Below are 26,748 nucleotides of genomic sequence, written 5' to 3'. Positions count from 1 at the left end.
CATATTAAGTAATAAATTCTAGCAGCAGAGCTGATGACTACAAGAATTTTGAAGTAGTGACAAACATAAATAATATTGAGGTATCTGTAACAAGTATACATGTGAAAATATTTGAGATTTCTATTATTAAGTTATCTAATACTATCTACTGTAATACCTGATACTGCCTTGTTTACTGCCTGCATTCAACATTGAAGGGAATACTGAATTTCAGCTTGTGGTTAGTGAAAATAAAGATGTGCATTTTTCAATTCAACGACCACTGCTCCTGTCCTTGGATGACTTTAGGTCTCAGGTTAAGAACCCCTGTGAAAAGAATGCACAGTTTAGAAAGGGAAATTGTATTATGAAGGCACAATGGAGCCTCACAAGTAGGAGTCTCTCCTTTGAGCCTTGCTATGTTATGTGTAACAGGTGGTGATGGGAAAAGGGCATTTTAGGAAGAGACGGACCTTCCCTTGCTTTCTTCCCTCCCTCGAGTAAGAGAATAGGATGAGTAAGGCGAAGCGTGAGAAATAAGACTAGAAAAATAGGAGTTGTCTTTTCATTTGAGGCATTGTATTTTAATTCAGTACTTGTTTGAAAGATATCTGAAAAGAAGCAATAATACCAAAAGTATTTATTTTATTTTTTTGCCTTTTAGGGCTGAACCAGTGGCATATGGAGGTTCCCAGGCTATTGGAGCTACAGCTGCCAGCCTATACCACAGCGACAGCCACGCAGGATCCAAGCTGCATCTTCAACCTACACCACAGCTCACGGCAATGCCAGATCCTTAGCCCAGTGAGCAAGGTCAGGGATCAAACCCACAACCTCATGGTTCCTAATCTGATTCATTTCTGCTGCGCCACGACGGGAACTCCCCCCCAAAATTATTTTTTCATTACATTTTTTTTTCTAGCAGCAGTGTTTAAGTCCCTTTTGTTTAGCAAGTATTTATTGAGCACCTGCTGTGTGCCAAGCCTTTTGATAAAGAGCAGTCAGACTGGGCTCCTGATAAAAATTATCCTGTACTGGTGCTACAGGAGCTCAAAGAGGAGATCCTATTGGAAATGGAAAGCAAGGGACAGTTAGACAAATAAGTCATGAATGAAGAAGTAGTAGATGTTTAGGTTAAACTAGTTATGACTGGCCCTTGGCTCTGATAACACGGCTGGGTTTGGGGGCAGCTTGGAGAAAGAGATTTTGAGATCTTGTAGACTAGGAAATGAGGCAATGAAGTAAGTAACAATCAAGTCAGGGAGAGTGAATTCCCACTGTGTCACAGTGGGTTAATGATCTGCCTTGTGTATTCAGTCCCCAGCCTGGCATAGTGGGTTAAAGATCTGGCCTTTCTGCAGCTGTGGAGTAGGTTGCAGCTGCGGCTCAGATTCAGTCCCTAGCCTGAGAACTTGCGTATGCCACAGGAGTGCGGGCAAAAAAGGAAAACAAAAAGCAACCAGGTCAAGAAGGATTTTTTTTTTTCCTTAATAAACTTTGCTAAGGAGTTTATTTAGACTTTTATGCCAGTGTTTCCCAGAGTGTTTTTGTGAGAATACTGGTTATGCAAAATGTTAATAGGTGTTACATGTAAGGGGCTTTTATGGCCAGTTTAGCTTGGGAAATGCAGAGTAATGCTTATATTCAAATCTGAGATATAGTGGATTTTAGAATTTGGTATAATAGTATTATATCAGTTAGAAAAACTTGTTGGTGATCTTTTGAATATGCATTTTGTGTGTGTGTTTTTAATGGATAGAGAAAAGAATATATAGAGTACTTTAAGATTTGAATTGATGTAATTCCAGTGCCTAGTTTCCTTTAACAGGTTTTCTTACTGCTCCCCCCAAAATTTTACCCATTCCCTTGCCCAAAATCCAGGCAAGTTAAGTGGGTTCCATGAATGTTGTATTGCCACCTGGAATAGGTTACTATGGAGACGCTGTATGAAGATAAAATATTATCATTTATTTCAACTTTCGCAGGGTTGTATCTTATTTATTAATGTGCATGAAACAGTTTTTGAGTTAAGTACTTCTATAGTAGTTTGTCATTAGTTTAGAAGCAAATCTTTGTGTAGATCTACAGCACCACTGTGAATGGAAGTTTGTCCCTAGAAGATCTTGAGCTTATTAAACTATGCAAGCGACTTTGACCTAATCACATACTGTGATCTAATACCCTGTGCCTACTATCATCCTCCCAAAGAAGAATCCAAAATTACTGCACCAGAAACTATTCGATTTTGCCAACAAAGTCCCATTCTAGTTGTAGCAGGCTAGTTCCAGACCCGTCTCTAATCACTTGTGGGTTATCACGAAAGGAATTTCCCTCAGCCTGAAAAGTGGTCTTTGTTAAGTCTTTGGTCAGATTCCTACTTTCTCTAATCACTGTCCACATCCATCTTTATCCCCTAAAACAGAAATTTGGAGGTTGTCTTTGAACATTTCTTGTCTAATTCTGTTGTGTCAGTTTTATGTCCCACGTGTATTTTGATTTGACCTCTTTCAGTCGTAACCATGTTAGTTTAGGGCCTCATTTCTTGTCTTAACTCTATGGCTGTTGTGCTGGCTCATATCTCTGACTCTTTGTTCTGATTCATCTTCCACACTGCTGTATAAATTCTCTTCCTAAAACAAAGTATATTAGGTATTCCCAACTGAAAACTTGTAAGTGGCTGTTCAATTACAGGATAAAATCTAACCCTTTAGCCTAAAATAAAGATGTCAGTTTTTCCAGTCTTGTCTTCATGTTTGCACTGTTAACATATAGTTCATCCTGTATAGCTTTACAGTCAGGCGGCCCAAGTTCAAATCCCCACTGTGCTGTAAACAAGGGCAAGTTTCTAACCTTTCTGAACCTGCATTTCCTTCCCTGTAATATGGGGAAGAAGAATAATACTTAACCATTTAGCTTTATAATGATTAAGTAAGTACTCTTTGTGAATAATGCTGATATTGATTAGCACGAAGTAGGTGCTAGCTCTGCTGGTGGGAATGTAAAAAGGTTCAAGCACTTGGAAAACAGTTTGGCAGCTCCTCAGAATGTTAGCCATAGAATTAGCACATGACCTAGCAGTTCTACTCCTGTGTATATGCCCAACAGAAATAAAGACAGGTCAGCACAGAACTTACACATAGATGTAGAAACATTATTCATAATAGCCAAAAAGTGGAAACAATCAAATATTCATCAGGTGATGAGATGGGCACACAGAATATAGTGTAGCCATAAAATGCAATATTTTTCGACAATTAAAAGGAATAAAATACAGATAAATTCCAAATTATGGATGAACCCTAAAAACATGCTAAGTGAAAGAAGCCAGTTACAAAAAGACTTACATGTTGTATGATTCCATTTATATTGAAAGGTCCAGAATAGGCAAATCCGTAGGGAAAGCAGTGGTTGCCAGTGTTAGAGGGAGGATGAGTGGGAATGACTGCTAGTGAGTATGGGGTTTCTTTTTGGAGTGACAAAAATGTTCTCAGGTTAAATAGTAGTCTAAATCTGAAAAGACACTGAATCATATTTTTAAAAGGGTGAATTTTTATTACGGTACGTTGTCTCATGAAAACTGTTTTGGCGGGGCAGGGGGTTAGCTTTTATTATGCCCGTTTTCACTTTGCTCGAAAGCCTCATAAAACAGTGACTTTAGGAATGGGAGTTAAGTTGTCTGTTTTCCCTCCTAGGATACACACCTGCTAAAACTGCTCAAAACATTAGAAGGACATGCTTATGGTGTTTCTTACATTGCATGGAGTCCTGATGACAACTATCTTGTTGCTTGTGGCCCAGATGACTGCTCTGAGCTTTGGCTTTGGAATGTACAAGTGAGCAAATTTCATCTTTGGTTTAGTCTTTAAGTAATGCGTACTCATACTGCACATATTTTTATAACTTTATTCTTTATAGGACAGAATAATTCACCCTCAATTTCCATGATGTAAACTTATAAAAGACAGTTTGTCAAATGGGACCCAGGTGTCCAGATTTATAAATTTAAATATTATGTTGAACATAATAGCATTTTTGAAAGAAAGATCATTAGGTGTTTTTAGGAATGTTGTACTTTGTAATTTGTATTATTTACTATGGTTGTTGTACCTCAAAAATTTTCTACATTTTTTACAGTTTTATATTGTTTTATAGTTGTGTACAATTATATATAAAACTTACTACCTTTCAAAGTGTGGAAACATACTGTACCAAATTTTCCATTCTGATGGAAGTTGTACCATCTCGTTACCTATGTTTAATATTCCAATCTCGTTTAGTAAATTTAAATGTGTTTATTATTATTAGCTTTATTATGGTTTCTAAATGAAAACTTGAACACTTTATCTAAGGTCCCATTTTAGAAAAACTTGGCATTAAGTTCATTGTCTGTTTTGGAAACCTTATAGTTATGATTTGAAATTATTTTTTAAACTTTTGTAAGCTGGTTAGAAGGTGTTTTTGGTTTTTCAATTTCTAGGCAGAGGAATAGTTCAGGCTGTGGTTTGGGGTATAAAAGTGTAACCTGATGGCATAGGGCTTTGCGTTTGGGGACCTGTAACCTAAGTAAGTTGGTTTTTACCGAGAGAGTGAAGATAAAGCTCCATAGAAATAACTCCAAACAATAAAAGATGGTACAGAGGACACATGAATACTAAAAGATGATGTGCTATAAATTTAAGTCCGCTGCTGTCATAGTAAGGTTTTCTCACTGCTCAACCATTTATCTTTCCACCCAGCTTTTTAGTAAGAAAATTTCCAAACACTAAGAAAGGTTGAAGGATGAGTACAGTGAGGACCTGTTTGCCCACCATCCTAGATTAAATAGATCTTATTAACATTTTGTTACATTTTGTGTGTACATACTGTACACACTTGCATACATACATACTTACAAATATATCCATACCCTAAACATTTGGAAGTAAATTAAGATGGTATTTTAACCCTATGATCAAATGCCATTATTTTATCTAAAAACATTAACTATGATTCTCTAATATCTAATGTTTATTTCATAATTTAAAAATCCCCAGTTGTTCCCAAAAATGTCTTTATGCCATTTTTATCAAACCAGTGTTGAATCAGTGTTGTATTTGCGATTGGATTTGGGGGTGGCAAAGCACAGAATAGATTAGATGGCTTTCTCTCAATTAAACAGGTTTGAAGTGAATCTGACTAAAAGACAATAATTCTTTCTCCATTGAAGTTTTTTTTCCCCTCAAAGGGAAGAGAGGTAGGTAGTCATAATCCTGTAATAAAGACTCCCTTTATTTATAGTGCCTGTGTAGTCTTCCTTTGAGTCAGTTTTGCATTTCTGGACAGTTAAACCATGTTCTAGCTTAACTTTTTCTGTGCATTACTTTATAGACTTGTTCTAAAAGGGTGGTCCTTTTAAGTCAGTTTTCAAATTGGTCCTTTATATTTTTAGGTAAATTCCTAATTACAGGTTTCCCCCACTATCTGAAAGTAGAGCATTCCTGTGGAATCTTTCATAAGCTGAAATGGCATGAAGTGAAGAAGCAGTTACCTTAGGACACATCTTGCTAGTGGATGTACAGAGTAAATCCAGATAAAGCACACATGCTTCCGTAGTTGAGAGCACGCAGCTTAATGCTGAGATGCTGCGTGTAGTTCCTGGGAAGGAGCTTGGTGACGCCACTCTCGCTCTTCAGGGTGTGTGCCGCCTTTGTAACAGCACCCATTGAGAGAAACCTGCACGCCGTTTTCCCTTCTCACAGATTTTTGGATTTCTTTTGGTTAGCAAAAACAGGGACTAATGTAAGTCATTTGTAAAAGCAAAGTGAACTAGAGCGAGCAAACTTTCAAAAAGTGGGGGAACACGTGTAACAGCCTCCTATACTCACTGTCCTGAGCATAACAGAGGAGGAGACCATCTCTGCCTTCAGAACCTAGTGTATTAACATATTTGCGAATGGAAAATGCTGACGATATAACTGTTGGATGTGTATTTGTGCTTCTAAACTTTTATTTTTTAATTGTTTTATCAAGCAACAAAAAAGATAGTGACTTGATTGCAATTAACAGTAGGGGGGAAGGATTTAAGATTGCCAATTTTTTTTTCCAGTGTAAGGAAGACATCTGGTTTTCTGTTTTTGTGCCCTCTGACTTTATTACTCGGCCCCATTTCCTGATCATACACTTTTTTTTTTTTTTTTTTACTTTTGATTACCCATTTCTCACAGGAAAATTAGGCCCATGTACTTTTTATTATACCAAGGGCAGCTATTATCTCTCAGATCCTGTTTCTAATCCATGAACAAAATGGAATCAAGACTAGATTTAAATGGTATGTGTCTACCTTCTAAGTTGGATAACTTAGAAAAAAATAACAGGAGAATATCTGAGGGTTGTAACCAACTAAATAGTCTCGCCTAGTTAGGCAGGCTTTAAAATGACTATGCTAAATAGTACAAAAGTCTTTAATCTTTTCTCTCTTCCCATCTTCCCTACTACTTCAACATCTTGAACATGAAATTCAACGTAATTTAGACTGCCTATATACTCTTGGCCTAGATTAAAGGCATAGTTTTTCTACCCATTAATCATGTTTTTAAGGAGTTGCTAATTGCATGAACTGCAATTTTATAATAAATTTATAAAGAACTATGAACTGAGGAGAAGTAAAAAATCAGAAGGAATAGGTATGTAGTGTTGGGGTTTTTCTAGTCATCTTAGAAAAAAAATCATGTTTAAATTTATGAATATAATTGATTTTTTTTTGTCTTTTTTGTTGTTGTTGCTATTTCTTGGGCCGCTCCCGCGGCATATGGAGGTTCCCAGGCTAGGGGTTGAATCGGAGCTGTAGCCACCAGCCTACGCCAGAGCCACAGCAACTCGGGATCCGAGCCGCGTCTGCAACCTACACCACAGCTCACAGCAACGCCGGATCGTTAACCCACTGAGCAAGGGCAGGGACCGAACCCGCAACCCCATGGTTCCTAGTCGGATTCGTTAACCACTGCGCCATGACGGAAACTCCATATAATTGATTTTTAAGATGAGAGGTTGTTGGAGTTTACCTCATATCTGTTCTTTGGATCACCTATGCCAGGCATTGTTTGACTCCTGTTTTTTGTTTTGTTTTTTGTTTTTTTAAGTCCTTAATTTCTTTCCTGAGTGCTCTAGACTCTCTTTGTAAGTCCAGTTTATTTCTCTGATTAAGAATACTAAACTAACTAGATATCCCAGTTACTATTCTTTTTTTTTTCTTTTTCTTTACACATTCCCTTTAGAAGAGTTTCTTGAAGATCTCATCCACAGTTTTATTTCCTTGTAGACGGGAGAGCTGAGGACAAAAATGAGCCAGTCTCATGAAGATAGTTTAACAAGTGTGGCTTGGAATCCAGATGGGAAACGCTTTGTGACCGGAGGTCAGCGTGGGCAGTTCTATCAGTGTGTGAGTATTTAGTGCCATCTTTCAAATTTTTGCTTGTTTAGAAGCAAATTTAGTGTCTTTTTCTTGAAAAATAAAAAATTCACTTGTGACTCGATATCTTTTATAAAATATGCTATATAAAGACCTCCTTTGGCATCTTTCTAGATAAGCACTGACCAATAGAATTTTCTGTGGGTTGTTTGTTTTAAACCATTTCAAGGCTTATATAGAATATAGACTTTGGGTTTAGTAAAACATTAAAAAATTGTCTTACTACAGATTTTTTTATAAACAAGTTTCTAATGTATAGGGACAGAAAGATTTAGTATTTAATTTCTTTTGAGGTCTTCAGACCTTTGGATGTTTTATATCCCCCCCAAAAAAAGAATTGCTAAATTTCATGAATTTTATTAAATATTTGAGGAATAAAAGTGACTACCAAAGAACTTTCCAGTCTTTATTTGAGGTATCTTCTGATCACTACCTACCCTGTTAATCTTGGAGTGTTGAGACAATAAAAATATATAATAGGTAAAAAGTCTTAGGCAAGGTAGACTGTGATACAGATATAGTGTCATTACTCTCTATCTGGAGTCCATATCTCTTTGTACTACCTATCATGGTTACAGTAGGCACTTCTAGATTTACTTTTTAAAACTAAGGTAAACCCCATCAAATCATTCAGTGAAGCTAAAGGTCATTTATCATAAAGATTTTTATGTAGCCATTACAGATCATCTCTCTCTTCCATTAAGCTGGCTGAGACTTATGAAATCTAGTGTCATGTTATCTCAGCATGGTTGTAAGCCATTTAGTTCTTTTTTCCCCCCCAGTTGTCCCAACACTATTTATTGATATCCATGATTTTCAACGTTATGTTAGTTTCAGGTGTACAGTATAATGATTCAATATTTGTATGTATTACAAAAGGATTGCTACAAGTCTAATTTACATCTATTACCGTACATAGTTACAAAGTTTTTTTCTTGTGAGGATTTTTAAGACTGACTCTCAACAGTTTTCACATATGCAGTTCACTGTTAATAACTGTAGTCACATTGACACATTACATTATATATTTTGCATTTAAGCTGTTCTTAATTCCCAGGGTTCAAGCTGACCGTGTATGTTTCTGCTGATTTTTCAGAATTCAGGATTTGGTAGTTCTTTAATCTGTAAAATGGGAGTGAGAATACCACTCAGGGCTTTGACTCTTCAATAAGATAATGATCTCAAGAGCTTTGTTTTATAGACCATAACAAATTTGATGTTTTTTTTAAAAATGTCATAACAGATTCCTAAGTTCTATAAAACTATAATTAACATTTTAGTGATTTTTGCTAAATCACAACTGTGTATATTATAGGATAAATCTCAGTATAATGAAATTTAAAGGAGTATTTTAATTCTTTTCCTAAAGTAATGAGACTCTAGAATTAAGGATTCTTTCTTTTTTCATATTTATTGTATTTTTGCATGGCAGGTTATTGAAGGTAAGATAGATTTACCAAGATTTTTCTCCCTTTCCCTTAGTATCATTGTATTGAAATTTGACCTGTATTCAAATTTTGATGATTGAAAACACTTATGGAGTAATTAGGTTGAGATCAGTCTCAGGAAAAGGCAAACTCACTACAAAAAGATACTCTCAGAGATGGTTTTGGGTCTTTGTTTGCTTTTTGAGTGCTATTCAAGAGTGGAGTTAACAGTAATTTTCTCCTCAGGATTTAGATGGTAATCTGCTTGACTCCTGGGAAGGGGTGCGAGTGCAATGTCTTTGGTGCTTGAGTGATGGGAAGACTGTTCTGGCATCAGATACACACCAGCGAATTCGGGGATATAACTTCGAGGACCTTACAGATAGGAACATGTAACTATATTTTGTATCCATTAAACAACAGTTACCGGATTTAGTAAAAGTATAGTGGGGGAAGTTACTGGTGGTGGAGTGGGTTTAGGATCTGCTGTGTCACTGCTTCGGCTCAGGTCACTACTGGGGCGTGAATTTGATCCTGAGAACTTCCATGTGCCCTGGGGTACAACCAAAAAGAAAAAGGGAAAAGTGTAGTGGAACCTGCTTATTCTTCAGAAGGGTTTTTATTGTTTTGGTTTTAGTTTGGTCATTTGGGAGTGTATTCAGGTGGTGCTTAGTAATTACGTATTAACTCAAATTATTTTTCTTGATTGAAATATATGTAATAATGATTACAGACAAAATTTGTGATATTGAAGCTAGAATGTTTTATATTTTGATAATTTGAATGTCTTAATTCATAATATGTTGCTTTTGATAGATTGTTTTCTCTTGTTATAGAGTACAAGAAGATCATCCCATTATGTCTTTTACTATTTCAAAGAATGGCCGATTAGCTTTGTTAAATGTAGCAACTCAGGTAAGTTTGTTAATTTAATTCTCAGAAAAAATTAGCTTAGTTAAAATTTATCTGATTTTTCGTATATATAAACAAATATTTCTATGAATTTTTTTTCCCCTTTTGTGCCTGCACCTGCAGCATATGGAAGTTCCTGGGCCAGGGATCAAATCCAAGCCGCAGTTGCAAACCATACCACAGCTGCAGCAACACTGGATCCTTAACCCACTGCACCACGGTGGAAGCTCCATTTTTTGGAATTCTTAAATATTACTGCATGTGTTTGAAAATTCCTTCAACTTGGCTTAGAATAAATACCTACATTCTCTTTTGCTTACAGGGAGTTCATTTATGGGACTTGCAAGACAGAGTTTTAGTAAGAAAGTATCAAGGTGTTACGCAAGGGTTTTATACAATTCATTCATGTTTTGGAGGCCATAATGAAGACTTCATCGCTAGTGGCAGTGAAGGTAAATTGTGTCATTCTTGATTCACAAATATTAGTGGGCTGAAAGTTCTATAATTCAATTGGTGAAGGTTGTCGTGTCTCCAAACAAATTCAAGATGTTAAAGATTGAGTTATTTATCCAGTGCACTTTTAATTTCCCTTTTTGGGGAATGACTTAAGTCCTTATTATGACAAATCAGCACCACCTCTTGTGACTTTATGGCGGTGTGTATGGTGCCATGTGTCAAATCAAGATTTAGTTAAATCATTACTCTTTCATATGTTGACTTTTTTTTTTTTCATGAGCCTGACGGTTTTCACAGGTTAGCAGTATCTAAAAAATCAAGGTTAATTATGTTTTAGCTGATCTTGGACAAAAATTGACTAGTTAGATGTCAGTGTTCTTTATGACCGAAAAAAAAAATAGTAATAATTTAAAATTCGTAGGGTCTTAGAAAAGTGGAAATTATAGAATACAGTGTCTACTACCTTTTTGTATAAACTTATTCTCCAATATAATAACATCAGTATTTCAGGCAGGCATGTACCTAAAGTAGTCTAATATAAAATAGAAATTGTTTAAAATATGCAAGCACAAATAAGTGAGGCAGTGTTAAAGTTTGCGTACATTTTAAGGTGGTTGGTAAACGCTTAGTAATGTTTCATTTACTGTAGAAGAGGTTCATCATCCCTTTCTTGACCACAAAAAGTGATCTCAGTAGACAGGGTAACAGAGGACACGTGAACTTTCCCCTTTTTGTGTAAGGTGTGTTTAAGGATTAGGAAAAGAGACATTTAGGGATTCAGACTTTAACCTGAAACAAATGAATTTATTCTTTCTTTCCTTCAAATCTGTCAGATAAGATTGAGAAAAGAGTAGTTTTCTAGGTAACAATTGTGAGTTCATTTCTTTCAAGTCAAAAAATCTTTTTTATCTGTTTATTTATTTATTTATTTATTTTTGTCTTTTTTTTTCTTTTGCCATTTCTTGGGCCACTCCCATGGCATATGGAGGTTCCCAGGCTAGGGGTCGAATCGGAGCTGCAGCCTCCAGCCTACGCCAGAGCCACAGCAACACGGGATCCGAGCCACGTCTGGCAACGCCAGACCCTTGACCCACTGAGCAAGGCCAGGGATTGAACCCACAACCCCATGGTTCCTAGTCAGATTCGTTAACCACTGAGCCACAACGGGAACTCCATCTGTTAGTTTAATCATGTAATTTTTCTTTCACCTTCTCCATTGGTCTCTAATTTGGTATGATCTAAACGTATTAAGCCTTGTACTTAGTTTTCAGCTCTTAGTACTCTTAAGATCTCTTTCCCCATGCTCTATTTAATCCTGCTCCTAGGGATTTTTTCCCTCTTAATTATGGCTCACAATCTAATGTAACTCTTTCTAAAAATAATTTGTAACCTAGAAGTGCTTTAAAAATAATGTATGGCCACCATTATCCCCAGGGATGCCAATCTTTTCTTTAAGCCCACACCATCTTTAGAATTAAGCCTAATGAATAATGTAATTAAACCACATTCTTTTTAGGGCTAAAAATGAGACATAACTATAAAGGAAAGATTAATGTTCTCATGACTCAGGTGGTTTAGAATGGTTTTAAAAATGTTTTCAACACCAAGTGGGTATAGTAAATATATTATCTCCCAAGATGACCACAGTCATCCATTTGTCATTCATTTGTGAGAAATATATTCCAAGGGCCTTACAAATCCCCAGATAAATGAATGCCAATATAAAATAGAGCAATTAGGAGACCTTTCCCCCCAAAGTTACGCCATTTCCCAGCATTTTCATTGTGCTGGCAATATATGGAAAAATTTATTTTTTTACCTCTGCTTAAGCACTGGATTCCCCAGACTGATAAAGTAAGCAGAGCTTGATCATGAAGCTTGTCATTCTGACCTTGACTACTTCAAATCTTAATTTTGGATGCCTGTTCAACAAATATTCTCCTTGGATATGTGTTTACAAAAGCGTTTTTCATCCAAGTGTAGGCAGAATTCAGTTTCATTCAGTGTCCAAGCCTGTAATCTTTTTTTTTTTTTCCCCCTATCTTTTCAGGGCCAAACCCGTGGCATATGGATGTTCCCAGGCTAGGGGTCAAATTGGAGCTGCAGCTGCCAGCCTACACCACAGCCACAGCAACACCGGATCGCTGACCCAGGGATGGAACCCACATCCTCATTGGATACTAGTCAGATTCATTTTTGCTGCACCCCGATGGGAACTCCCTGGGCTTTTTTTTTTTTCCCCCCACTAATTTTATTTTATGTAAGGAAAATTTTTTTTTCAAAATGATTGAACATTAAATACCTTCTAGGAAAGATAAATTCAGTGCTTCAGTGAGTGCTTTTAGCGTTTCACATACACAAAAAAAATGTTCTGAAACAATTCCAGCTTTTCATCTTCATAAGTTTTGAAACCAGGGCATGTTCTTTTACTACAAGTTAATTACCTTCTCACTGCTAAAGTTTCCTCAATTGGCAGCACATCCACTGAAAGTTCCCACATTGACCACACAGTTGACTGACAGGACACTTTTCTGTTTTACTCTGGGAGTCTGCCTTCTGTTTAAGAAGCGTCTCTTAAATTTAGTTAACTCTATATTAATACCTGGGGTCTATTGTGTGCTAGACTGTTCAGGACACTTTTTTATATACAAACTTATCTTGATAACATGATGAGGTAATTACAAATCCCCATTTGTAGAAGAAGAGTTGCAAAAAGAGGCTAACGTGCCCAGAGTGACACATCAGGCTGGTCAGTGACACAGGGAAGACGTGGATTGGATAGTCCGACTCCATAGCCTGTTCTCTGAACTAGTCAGTGGTTTGGTTTTTGAAGATGAGCTTATCACAGAGAAACAAAGCTGTCAGGGTTTTTGGTTTTTATGGTCATTTCATGAGATTATAAATAGACTACTACGAAGTCATCTTATGATGCAGATATGGGGCAGCTGTCTAGCCTGGTTAACTCTTGAGCAGGGCAGCCTGGGTGTCAATCCCAGTTTCACCATTTACCAGCTGTTAACCATGAGCACATTGCTTAACTTACAGTTCTTCAGTCAGCATCCATAAAAGGGAGGAAAGCTACAGTACCAGATTAAGTAATATGCTTATTCAATACCTAGTACATGGTGGGCACTCAGTATTTAGCTATCCTCTTTGCTACTGCTGTGTTTGAATTTGGATACATTGCTTTTCTGTCACCTCACCTTTCATAGACTTTGTATCATCTCTATCCCAGATGGACTTGCTTATATATTCAGATCTTGGCTATGGTTACATATTATATATTACAGAATATTGCAGGTAGATTTTATGATGACTTGCAAGCTAGTCAATCACTTTTAATGGTAAAAATATATATTTTATTAAAATGACTTTTTTTCTAAGGTAATTTGTTAAACTGTTCATGCTATTTTTATTGTCCTTTCACGTTCTAATAAGTTATATGTTCTATGTGTAATAAGTAATAAATTTAAAATCGGTTGGTTTTGTTAATATGTAACAACTCCCTAACTTTTCTCTGAATTACTGTTTATTCAGATCACAAGGTTTACATCTGGCATAAACGTAGTGAACTGCCAATTGCGGAGCTGACAGGGCACACACGTACAGTAAACTGTGTGAGCTGGAACCCACAGATTCCATCCATGATGGCCAGCGCCTCAGATGATGGCACTGTTAGAATATGGGGACCAGCACCTTTTATAGACCACCAGAATATTGAAGGTAACACCATCTTTCACTATCCCTGTATCTTCTCCTGATGAATCGTTGCCCTCTTATGATAAAGTTGTAGCATTTTAAGGAGTACTTTATTTAAAATCTAGGATATAATGTATTCTCTTTTAGAGATTGTTCATGATTTTACGCCACAGGAGTTTACTTAACCTAAGACAAAACAGTATTTTTGTTTGTTTTATTGGTGACAGTGGGGAGAATATGCCACCTCATTTACATTCAGTTAGTATTGCCACTTTTAAAATCTTAAAGAAAACCTTGCTTCATCAAGCAAGAAGTAATTTTTTTCTTTTATACCCATAAAAACTACCTTGTATACAAAATTTGAACAACTTTAGAATGATTTTTTTCTTCTTGTCTTTTTAGGGTCACACCCTGGGCATATGGAGGTTCCCAGGCTAGGGGTCTAATCAGAGCTGTAGCCTCTGGCCTCTGCCAGAGCCACAGCAAAGCAGGATCCAAGCTGCGTCTGTGACCTACACCACAGCTCACGGCAACGTTGGATCCTTAACCCACTGAGCGAGGCCAGGGATCGAACCCACAACCTCATCGTTCCTAGCCGGATTTGTTAACCACTGAGCCACAACAGGACCTCCCTAGAATTGTCTTGATTGTAGTTTTACCCTTAAAAATAAATCTCTGTTAATACATGTAGCACACTAGCATGAACTCTACATGATGGATAGACGGGAACTAAAGTTTATCAAGTACCTGTGTGCCAAGCAGCTTGCGAGGCCCTGTGTATACACTGTCTTGTGCAACATCTTCATGGTTCTGGAAGAGAAGTGGAGAATGTTTTTGTCCTCATTTCTGTAAGTGCAAAAAGTGAAGCATGGCAAGACTTATTACCTCGTCTGGAAGGCTTGTTCCCACTACTTTCAGATACTTAGAGATGAAGAAAGCCCAAAGTCAGAAAGCTCACAGTTCAGGACCCAGCTTAATTGAGCAAGATACTGGGACTAGGGAGAAGAGATAGGAAGACATTTGATGTAAATAACTTGTTCTTTTTTCAGGGTAAAAATATTTAGTTTACTTAGAAGGAAGTAATTTACCTAGAAACAGATAAACAGATTTTTTTGTTCGCAATGTGTCCCACCTAAATGTTTTTAGTAAGAAAGATAACCAGCTGATCTCTACTAAGTTATTGTCAGACGAAGAGGCTGACATATTCTCCATTCTTTTGTCTTTGTGGTACAAACTGTAAAAGACAAGGACAGATCTTACTGGTAGGTGAAGATATATAGCCAAAGGTGAGAGTAAAAAGCATGAAGAGTACACAGGTCAAAAAGTTTAAGAACTGCTGTGCTGTTGTTCAGAACCTGCAAGGGCCTTTTTCCTTTTTTTTGCAGATGATGACAGGATGTCCTAACTTTTCCTCTGTGAAATCAGCTAAAACCAAAAATCTTTTGTTGATTTCCTATTTGTGGTCCTTTTTTAGATTTCAAGGCCCACTCACTCTCTCAGATGCTTTAGAGATCTATAATTGTGATTATATGTGCTTTTCTAATTTTAATGGTCATTTTGGAAGTGATTTCTTCAGACGTATTTGAAGAAGTAGGTACATAGTAACAGGTTTACCTCATAAGTGGATTTGTTTTAGACATACCTTTGAGGATATGTTTATGTCCCCACAACAGTGGAATAAGGGTAGCACTGCTAACTTGGTAATTTAATTGATTTGGATGCTCATTATGGTGGGTGAGCCAGATGTGGCCCAGTGGTAGGAACTGGATCTAGTTCAGCACTTCCCATGGTGCTTTGCAACATAGGTATAGCCCTAAAAAGCTTTTCATTTATACCTAAAATAGGAAAACAGCTTATATAACTAAATGTTTAGCTATATGCCTTCTATGTAGGTACCCACTACTTGAAAACTTTTTTTTTTCTAATTAATACCCATTTGGAATAGACATTTTGAAAAAATATAAATGAGGCTAAGGAAATGACATTCAAATATCATAATATCCTGAGATATTATAAGTCATTTAAATAAAAACATTTCACTTAACTCCATTTCAAAAAATAGTTACTGACCTTTTATTATAACAGCGTTCCATACTGCATTTTTTGAGAAATGTATAAAATGGAATGGAATCAAGTACTAATAAATGCTGCAACATGGATGAACCTTGAAAACAGTATGCTAAGTGAAAGAAGCCAGACACAAAAGAGCACTTACTGTGGTTCATTTATATGAAATTGTCCCTTGTAGGCAAATCCATAGAGAGAGGAAGTGGACCAGTGGTTGCATAGGATTGAGGGTGGGGGCTTGAATAAGATTACTAATGAGTGATGAAAATGTTCTAAAAGTGGTGGTTTTGGTGGTTGTACAGTTCTATGAATATACTAACTATTGATTTGTCCACTTTAAATGGGTGCATTGGAGTTCCCATTGTGGCTCAGTGGTAGCAAACCCGACTGGTATCCATGAGGTTATGGGTTTGATCCCTGGCCTCACTCAGTGGATTAAGGATCCAGTGTTGCCATGAACAGTGGTCTAGGTCGCAGATGTGACTTGGATCTGGGGTTGCTGTGGTTGTGGTATAGGCTAGCACCTGCAGCTATGTTTTGATGACCCCTAGCCTGGGGAACTTCCATATGCCATGGGTGCAGCCATAAAAAAGCAAAATAAATAAACAAATGAATGAATAGGTGCATCGTAGAGTAGGTGAATCATATCAATAGAGCTGTTGCTGTATTACCCTTTCCCCTCCACACACACAAAAAAGTAGGGTGATACTGCAGAATTTCAAACCAAGGAATTCCCGGTTTGGCTCAGTGGTTAATGAATCTGACTGGGAACCATGGGGTTGTGGGTTCAATCCCTGGCCTTGCTCAGTGGGTTGCCGTGAGCTGTGGTGTAGGCTGCAGAGGCTGCTCAGATCCTGCGTTGCTGTGGCTCTGGTGTAGGCCGGCGGCTACAGCTCTGATTCGACCCCTAGCCTGGGAACCTCCATATGCTGTGGGAGAGGCCCTAGAAAAGGCAAAAAGACAAAAAAAAAAAAGAATTTCAAACCGAGTCACTAAAATAATTAAGTTTTCAGACCAAGTCCCTGAAAGGAGAATTAAATACATAGTTATAATGTGCAGTTCTACCTTGGACTGCCAGATCTTTTTTCCTCTCTTCTATTTTTAAACTACCATAAAGATTTATCTATTCTGTGTAACGAACTATTTCAAGGTTCATTTTTAAAGTATGAGATTTCAATATGATTACTCATTTGGGTTCTCCAATATTCAAAATAATCATGAGTTTAGACTGTCCTATATAGCCTCAGATGTGGTGCAGACAGTTTTAATGATTACGATGAAAGTATCAAGAATTTGCCTTAATGTGATGTTTTTTAACGTTACAACATTTTGTGATGTTGTTATGCTGATTTGAAAACTTTCTAACTGGTAACTTTTTTCTCCCCCTCCCTTCTTCTTCCTCTTTTCCCCCAATATACATTTCATCCTGTCTTCATTCAGAGGAATGCAGTAGCATGGATAGTTGATGGCGAATGTGGAGCAGACGACTTCTGTTTAACTTAAAATTAGTCGTATTTTAATGGCTTGGGATTTGGTGCAAACAAACATGATTGATAGCTGGACAGACATGCTCGTCATGAAAAAAGAACCATTTCTGAAGCCCGATTGGGGCCAAACATTTACACCTTGCTTCATAGTAACCAGTTGAGATGAAGCACGTCGTTAGAACGTTGTTGGACACCATGTCGAATTATCCCCCATCGGTTGTGAAGAACTGTGCTACATTCAGGCTTACCCATTGAACTCAGTATATATATTTTTTTCCCTCCTGCCTTTTGTCTGGTGGGATACCATTCTTGTTGCTCTTCTGTGTAATGAAGTTTAAATGCTTGTTTGGAAAACTTTATTTAACAGTTTAGAAGGCTTGATAGAAAGAGTGCATTAGTCTGAAGAGTATACATTGGATAGGAAAGAACTTCCTTCTTTTGTTTCTCCAAATCTTTCCGCCTTATTTAGCTTGAGATCTTTGCAGCTTGGTTCATGGATTCTAGCCTTGCCCGTTGCGCAGTATATACTGATCCAGATGATAAACCAGTGAACTATGTCAAAAGCACTCTCAATATTACATTTGACAAAAAGTTTTGTACTTTTCACATAGCTTGTTGCCCCGTAAAAGGGTTAACAGCACAATTTTTTAAAAATAAATTAAGAAGTATTTATAGGATTAAAGTGACTTCATTTGTATACATTTGGAATCTAAACCAGCTTAAAAAGAGTTTCCTCTCTGACTTAGATACGCAGTATAACTGATGCTCTTCTGGAATACCACATGAGACATGGTCAGAAACAGTGCTTGGAGGGACATTACATGGGAAATCAGAGTAGTGCTTTGAAGGTTTTCCCCCTTTTGTTTTATTCCTGAAGGAACATCAGTACCTAATCTTGAAGATATTCAAGATTCAAAAAGAGAATTTTAAATTTATACCAACATGAGCGATCAGTAGTCCGTTTAGGTTTTCTACAAAGCTTGTTCCAAGTTGTTCTCAACTTGGGAGATCATTTTGGTGTGATCTAGCAGGAGAGTAGAAGTCAGCAGACAGGATCTCTGTGGCAGTTGATAGCATAATCGATCTCGTTAGAAGTCAGCAGGTTACGAACACACTGGGTTTAAAACCTCACAGTCATTTCTCTTAATTGCCCTTAATATTTTGACATATAGGGATACACACATTTAAAGACTATTTCTTCTCAGTTTTTCAGATATCGCCATACTGAACCTCATTCTAAACTGGTGCTGTGGGTAGTCTCCCTCTCCCCTCCCCTTTTAGTTTCAGGAAAGGTTTCCTTCATGGAAAAGCACTTTCATTTGAGAATTTCACATTTAAAATAAGCCAAAAGCCTGATGTTCACATTGTGCTTTTAAACCCCGTAACAGCTGAATACAGCATATTTAGTCTCCTTCAAAATTCCCTCCCCTTTTCAGTAGAGGATAAATATGGTGACCGCAGCTGTTATGTTGGGAAGAGGAGTGGGAATACCCCCAAAATAAGATTCCAATGAAGAAAAAGTCTTGTACTGTTCCCTTCCAGCCCAGCCAAGTCTGTCATACATTATTGCCATGAGTAGACTCCTTCAGAATCCGCAAAGAAGAGGAAGGCTTGGATGTCAGGAGTTCTTCCATCAGTTTGGGGGGGGGGGGCAGTACCAGGGAGAAGTGGGAAAGTCCGCGAAGGGGAGAAGAAGGAACACACACAATTGGCCTTAAAATAGCTCGCATTCTCCCAAAAGCTCATAGTAAAAGAAAATGACAGATCGTGGTCAGCAGATTATTTTATCAAATTGGTAATGTAACAGATTTCTTTAAGCTCCGTTTTGCAGAGACCACCACTTAGAGAATCAAGAATTCCTGTTTTGATACTTATAAGTTAAAATAACTATATGTTACAGTTTATCTGGTACTTCATTTTTCTTAACTAAAATTACTTTTTACTTTAAGCTTGAATAAAATTTTCATTGGTAACTGTATATAATTAAGTGGCAACTTCTCTTTACCTCAGTACAGTTAAGTCCATGCGCATTTTAAGTGATTCATGTATACCCTGAAGCCATTAATGCACCCCAATCTGCAGAGTAACGTCACTATCAAAATGTGGGCATAGAAACTCCACAGCCTTTTATACAAATTTGGTTACAGTGTGCTGTGGTACATTTGTACCATTCACTGAGACTTGTGCCCACTCCGGGGCAGTATGGCACTCAGCGTCTACTCTACTCGACCCAGCCACCCCTAGATCTGAGTTTTCAGAGTGCTTCTCAAGTACAGTTATAAACACTTGAAAAAAGTGGAGTAAAAGTGAGGCACATTTTACAAGAACATAACTCCATTAAAACGGAGTGATAACTATGCAAAGGTTTCTATAGCAGCAAGGTGAGCTTGTTTTCCAAGTCTGTCATAACCGGCAGCTTCCTATATATACTGGTACTTTGCTGTGCCAATTTGCTGTAAACGTCTATTTCATGCATTTTCCGTGCAGCGACTGTGCCAGAAAGGTGAATTAAGTGAAGAAACTTAGGATGTTATGGTACAAAGAACCTAATAGCAGGATGGTCTAACCCATAGCTATTAAAACTTCTGATAACGCTGTAGTCTCTATCTAGGCTTAAGGGGAGAATATACAGGAGTGAAAGGATACTATCAAGCCAGCTGCAAGATACTAACGAATGCGTAAATTGAAAAGTACCAATACTTTTTGCACGTGTAGCTCAAATTAGAATGGAGAATTTTGGCTCCAAAAATCAGGTTAGTAGGCTCATTTCCATGTGCTTAAAAATGTTTTTGTTGCTATTACTTATTGATTAAGGGCTAGAGCAAGTATGAAATGTCTTTTTCCTCCAAAGAATCGGTTATTAATGATACATTGTTGGATTTGGGGGTTCCTACGATTGCTATGTGGGTGGTGAATTAGAGTGGGGAGTTAGCTGGGAGGGATGACAAGGTTTCAGTTTTGATTTCTGTATTTTGTCAGTGTTCTTGCTAGCTACATTTCTGTTACTCTTATTGGCCAGGTAAATGTGTTATATTTAACCAGGTAAGTAGTTTAAAGGCAGAAATTTTTATTTGCAAATGTCCCTACAAATTGGCCCATTTTAGTGGGTGGGAGAACAAAAAGGGATTACCTAACTTTAAAAAATAATTTAAATAACTTGCTAGTGGAAAAAAATCAGTTTTTGTCAATATTTTCTTAATCCGAAATCACACTAGTAGTAATATGGTGATTTTTATTATTAGGAGTGTTGTCCCTCTAGAGTGGCATTTCGTGACATTAATAGAAAACCCTTTTTTCCCACCCCTCCCCATCTTGAAATTTTCTTTTTTAGGATGTTGGTTCCTGCACCCAAGAACTGACCCTATCACCTCTGCTCACGGTGGTAAATATATCGTACATCTCTTGAAAGGGAAATATCCATGTCAGTTTCTTTCAAAGCAGAAGAATGGCTACTTTTGAATGGGGAGGAAAGAAGACATTTTTCTTAATATCCTTTTTGTCCCATCTCTAAAATGGATAAACATCTCGATTTAGTTTTCCTTTAATTTCTCATTTAGAGTTTAGCAACTCTCTTGGGTTGTTCTCCAAAATACTACTTCTATTTCAAAAACCATATCTGATTTTAGAAACTGCTAACTTTAAAAGAAGAGGTAAATTTGCATTTACACTTAGACACTTTCTAAAAACAGGGTGAACTTAATTGAAAATTTTTTCAGTGTTGTTAAGCTATTGTTATAGTAGCTGCCCTATAGTTGCAAAAACATAAACTATAAAAACCTATCCCCTATCTACTTAATCCAGGTAGCCTGGATTTAATGGAACTAATAGTATAAAAATATGTGTGTGCGTGTGTGTGTGGGTGGGTGGGTGGGTGGTTGTGGTGTGTCTGTATGAGAGAGAGAGTACTTAATTCATAAAAAGTCCTGGAAACAGCTGTTCTAGGTTCTTGTCAGTTTTATTAAAAGTCTCGTGCACATGTGAAGTGCCCTCTCTGAATTTAAGGTTTGGTTAATACTGGTATATTTTTATAAGATTGAAATTGTGTCCCCGTCTTTAACTTAAAACATTTTCATCATCAGGGTCAATGTGCTAAAAACCGAATTGGAACATTTTTAGGCACAGATGGAAAAAATGTTATTGGCTCCTTGAAAATGGGTATGTGTGGTGAGGGGAATAGATCCACAAAAACGTGTGTACTTACAAACCAAGCTGTAGAGATCAAGAAAAGAACTTAAGTGTGATCTCAAGATTTCTAAAGTGTCAAGATTTACATGGCATTGTGGTGGAACTAGGTAACACTTAGAGCTTTTGGTATGTAATAACTATTTGCTATGGACTGATTAAATGTTTCAGAGGATTGTGTTCTTAAATTGTGGGGGCTTTTTGTTTTTTTAAACTGCCTCAGATTATATTTAGTAGTTTAAACTTCTTTGCTTTATTATTTCATTAAAGCATAAAAAACTTCAGGTCTCTGATATATTTATTTTCACTTGTTCTACTAATTATTTACAGAACACCCTTTGTTAACTTTTATAAATGTGTAGTATATTAAATGTCTAAATTTTTGTTCAGTTGAAACTACATTAACTTCGATTTGCTTTACTGGGATTTTTTTTTTAAATACATCTTTTCCATGTCAGTGCATAGCACTTCACCAGTCATTTGTATTCCCTTTCAATCCAATAAACAGAATGAATACTTAAGTAATTGTTGCTGTGTTAAATCTCCTAATAGTCTTTATTAATCTGAGTATTTAAATAGTACTCTTTGTACTTAAAACAGTTGATTTGCTGATTTTGACATCCATAGACTTAACGTGGAGTTTTTAAAGCAATGTCTAAGCCTTGCTTCGCCAGTTGAGACATCTTTTTTAAGAGCTCTCGTGTGTAGCTGTGGAACGATGTGGCAAAATTCAGGAACATTTGCATTTTAAAGGAATCACATGCCACGAGTGCAAAAATATTACTGTATCTGAAATTACACATTTAGGCAGTGGATATGCTGACAAGGAGAGAAAGTGTATTTCCAGTTTGAAATTAAAATTTATTTCATAACAATTATATAGTTCTTTAAAGAGCTTCTTATAGAAAGCATTCAATGTATACAAACTTTATAGTACATTTGTATTGATGGAAAAAAGGAAAGGAAAACCAATTGCCCATCAGGGTTAATTATTACAGGAGTAGGCTTTAAGATTTTTATTATTGAATGGAGCTCTGCACAGTAGAAGGAAGTTCAAATGTGGAGAATTAGTATTTGGCAGGCAATGAATTGGGCATCAGCTTAGTACAGATCCACTGATAAGGCAGGGGGTGATGTGTCTACACCACTGCTCCCAGCTTTTAAACTTAGGGTTTGCCCCTTCCTCTGATCAAGGGGCAAAAGAAGAGGGTTTTTTTCTACTTGGATTCTTTAAATACAGATATAATTTGCAGATTCAGCTTAGACTGTTGATCTACATTTCAAGTTCATGCCACATCCCAGCACCAGGTATAGGAAAAAACTCCCAACCTTAATAAATCTGAGAGTAGAGAGTTGTGTTTTAAAAACAATTCAGTTCCCTCCACTTAAGCAAAAGAAAAGTTAATAGTCTTCAGTTATATCATTTCATCTCTTGTCCTTGAGATTTTTTTCCAGAAGAACTTAAAACTGTTAACGTTCAACAAACAAAATGACTCCATCATCCTGTCAGTACTTCCAAGAATTCTAAGTGTCTGCCATTTTGTGCCCGTGGACTCCCCTCAGACCTGATTAGCATGCTTCACATGAGCTTGCTATGTATGAATCAGTATAATCGTGTAGTTGACCAAACAGTAAATCTGCATGTAATTTATAGCTAATGCTGGAAACAACGAACAAATTATCCATCAGGTTTTAATTTCCTTTTCTGATGTGAGGCTTCATAGGTTCTCACTATATTAAATCGGTGCAACTGGAATCCCTCATAAACAGTTTTAAGACTTACAGCCTCAGGGAAAACATCTTAAGATGTAATTAGCCATGGTGGTAGACCGTATCTAGAACTCAGATAAATGAATGAATATGTTAAGTATACAACAGTTTATACCAGTCTCCAAATACTGAATAACTTTCCCTTCTCCCCTGTGTGGAAAAAAAGTCAGTTTGTGGCCTAAGGATTCAGAAAAGGTCTTGATTGTATCATCAATTTAAAAAACATTTTAAAAGGTCACACTGTTTTAAGTGGGTTCCTCTGTCTTCCCCCCCCTCCACCGCCCCACAATGAGTTTGCATGAAAAGACTTTTCAGTAAGATTTTGTTTCCTTGTCCCCAAAGAACTAATCCTAATCAACTAGTATATATTATTTAAACTTCTACCTCTGTAAGCAAGTATTGCTCACTTTTTTTCAGTGAAAAGCTTAAGGAAACTAATAAATAGATGGTAGCATTGGGATTCAAACCCCTGTTTCATTCCAATGCCTATGCTTTTAACTCCTAAATCTAAGTGCATGTGAACTCAACTGAAGGGTTTTTAAACTTTCTAAGCCACCTTCCAGATCACAAGTCAAATTTGTTAACACATTGTCAGCTACACTGATCCACTCATTTGAGAACTTTGGGATTACGCTGTATTAATAAAAGCAAGAGCAAGAGGGAGTTAGGTTAGTTTTTTGTTTTGTTTGTTTTTTTGCTTTTTAGGGCTGCACGGCAGCATATGGAAGTTCGCAGGCTAGGGTGGAGTCAGAGCTGCAGCTGCCGGCCTACACCACAGCCACAGCAATGCCAGATCCAAGCCACATCCTCGACCTATATCAGAGCTCACTGGATCCTTAACCCACTGAAAGGGGCCAGGGATTGAACCTGCATCCTCATGGTTCCTAGTTGGATTCCTTAACCACTGAGCCACGATGGGAACTCCTCTAACTAAAAATTTTGACCCAGTGGGGAAATGGGCGCACCAATGGCATATTCAGTACTTAGTAATTACCAATTTATGTATCATGTTGATACTACGGTGTGTGTGTGTTAAGAACTCTTCTCTTACAAAGATACACTCAAAAATATTACATGTAATGATGTCCGGTATTTGCTTCAAAATAAGATGGGGGAAGGAAGGTAGTGTGTCATGTATGAAACAAGAGTGCCTGTGAGTTTGATTATTTTAGCTGGTAAAATAGAAGACTATGAATTAACATGGATCTGGTCCTAGGAGTTCCTGTTGTGGCTCAGTGGTTAACAACTCCGACCATGGGATTGTGGGTTCAGTCCCTGGCCTTGCTCAGTGGGTTAAGGATCCGGCATTGCCATGAGCTGTGGTGTAGGTTGCAGACACAGCTCAGATCCCGAGTTGCAGTGGCTGTGGGGTAGGCCGGCAGCTACAGCTCCGATTCGACCCCTAGCCTGGGAACCTCCATATGCTGTGGGAGCGGCCCTAGAAAAGGCAAAAAGAAAACACAACACAAAACCAAAAAACATGAATCTAGTCCGTTACTCTCTTCCAAAAAGTTAGTATCTTTATATAGAGCTACCCCAGCAGACTAGCCTTGTCCTGCCAGTCTCTCTGACAGAGCAGGTGCAGTGGCAGCCGAACGTGTTGCTTTTCACTGAGCTGTCAGGTTCAGTCCTTACCTGGTTTGCACCCAATCTGTAAAAAGGCTGCTGATCAGATCAAGTGATAAGATCAGGCTCTGGAACTTGATTCCATGTTATATCCTCCTCTCCTTCAGAGATGATCAATTTGAATGAACCGAGCTGTAAAAACAGATGGAGGATTGAAGCTCCTTCCTTGTTTGAGGGCCAGCCTCTTGCCCATAGAGTATATAGTACTTAGAAGAACAGATATAAGATGGATCTGGAAGAGAGTGGGGACTCTGATAAAACACAGGGCACTTAAAATGTGAAGCAGGAATAAGAGAGATGCCTGGAGGAGAGTGATGGCGTATAACTCAGGATCTTCCTAGTCCTCTCAAATCTACACACAAGGTGCTCCACTGGAGAGCAGCAATTTATCTATTTGTTAAACTGACTCACATTTTGACTAGGCGCTAATATTTAATGGGAACGAATACAGATAAAACCAAGACTGCTCCGTAATGGACACAGCAAACCAAATACACAGCAGAGGACGCCACAGTCAGCCGTGGAGTGCTCAGCCAGCTGGTTCTGTCCACCCACCCACCCACTCTACCTCACTCAGCTTCACAGGGAAGCAACTGAAAACAAAAACAGTTTTATCAAGGAAGTTGTTCTCAAGAGCAAGTCCAGCTCAGTACCAACTCAGTGCACCAGCCTGACATCTGTGGTCCTGACAGGGACTGGTAGTGGGGCTGCTGCAGTTCACAGTGCTAACCCTCAGGCTTTGAATGACTTTCCTCCCCTAGAGGGTATTTGGAGCAAAACAACTTGGCTACTACCTTTTAGAACTGTCATGCAAAGGATGGCTTAAAACCAAAAGGCTTCACTGACAAGTGCTCAGAAAGCGGGAATGGGGAGTTCCCGTCAAGACTCAGCAGAGTTGGAAATGAATCTGACTCGTATCCATGAGGATGCAGGTTTAATTCCTGGCCTCACTCAGTGAATTAAGGGTCTCACGTTGCTGTGGCTGTGGCCTAGGCCAGCGGCTGTAGCTTGATTCAACTCCTAGCCTGGGAACTTCCATATGCCTTGGGTGTGGCTCTAGAAAGACAAACATAATTTTTTAAAAAAAAAGAAAGTAAGAAAGCCAGAATGGCCCATTCTCTGAACAGTCTTTAAGTCTCGCTATGCCAAGAATATCTAGGTCTTTGTTACACTACATAGCAAAATAGTATATTTGGCTTAAAGTACATAAACTCAGGTGGCAATATTCTAGATAAGCACAGAATTTCAGACATCCCTTCTCTATATTGCTGCCTGCTTTCATATATTAGAACAATTTTATTTACACTTGGGGATAATTAGTTATACCTAGTACATAATACTTTTCATCACAATTACTTCTGACAAAATGTTCCTGTGAGTAAGGCTGACTTCACAAGTGTCAAGGGCACCAGGCGTTTCCTCTCCTAACCTAGCACATCTTAGGACATTCCATAAGGTGAGTGCTCGGAAACAGATGGTGGGCTTTGATTATGTTGCTCCACTGCTTCTCACTTCTCTGACGTAAAGGACATCAGACTTCATGCTGAAAGAGCAATAGAACAACACAATCAGATGGACTTGTCCTTTCATCAATCAGTTATCGTTTCTATGCGCAAGGCACTGTGTTAGGTGCCAGGGCAGGAGGAAGAAGGTACAAATATGAGTAAGACAGATTTGGGCTCGATTTCCACTGTCA

At 37.7% G+C, this 26,748-nt stretch overlaps 1 protein-coding gene and 1 long non-coding RNA gene across 3 annotated transcripts in view; one reads left to right on the top strand and one right to left on the bottom strand.

Moving 5' to 3' along the window:
- Positions 1-18,151, top strand: part of WDR26 (WD repeat domain 26) — a 39,467-nt gene extending 21,316 nt beyond the window's left edge. For both annotated transcript variants that reach the window (XM_047755088.1, XM_047755087.1), the window contains exons 8-14: positions 3,672-3,812; positions 7,277-7,396; positions 9,100-9,245; positions 9,690-9,768; positions 10,088-10,217; positions 13,759-13,944; positions 17,428-18,151. In XM_047755088.1, coding sequence (XP_047611044.1) covers positions 3,672-3,812; positions 7,277-7,396; positions 9,100-9,245; positions 9,690-9,768; positions 10,088-10,217; positions 13,759-13,944; positions 17,428-17,453 — 828 coding nt within the window. In that variant the 3' untranslated portion in view covers positions 17,454-18,151. The remainder of the gene's footprint in view (positions 1-3,671; positions 3,813-7,276; positions 7,397-9,099; positions 9,246-9,689; positions 9,769-10,087; positions 10,218-13,758; positions 13,945-17,427) is intronic.
- On the bottom strand, positions 129-25,959 carry LOC125112729 (uncharacterized). The gene is made up of 3 exons (XR_007131239.1): positions 25,062-25,959; positions 14,668-14,730; positions 129-306 (listed from the first exon to the last, which is right to left on the bottom strand). It is a non-coding gene; the product is annotated as an uncharacterized LOC125112729 (long non-coding RNA).
- Positions 25,960-26,748: the final 789 nt, after the last annotated feature.

This window comes from Phacochoerus africanus, chromosome 12, assembly GCF_016906955.1.
Source record: "Phacochoerus africanus isolate WHEZ1 chromosome 12, ROS_Pafr_v1, whole genome shotgun sequence".
NCBI classification, from domain to species: Eukaryota; Metazoa; Chordata; class Mammalia; order Artiodactyla; family Suidae; genus Phacochoerus; species Phacochoerus africanus.
This window is presented reverse-complemented; position numbering and strand designations above follow the sequence as displayed.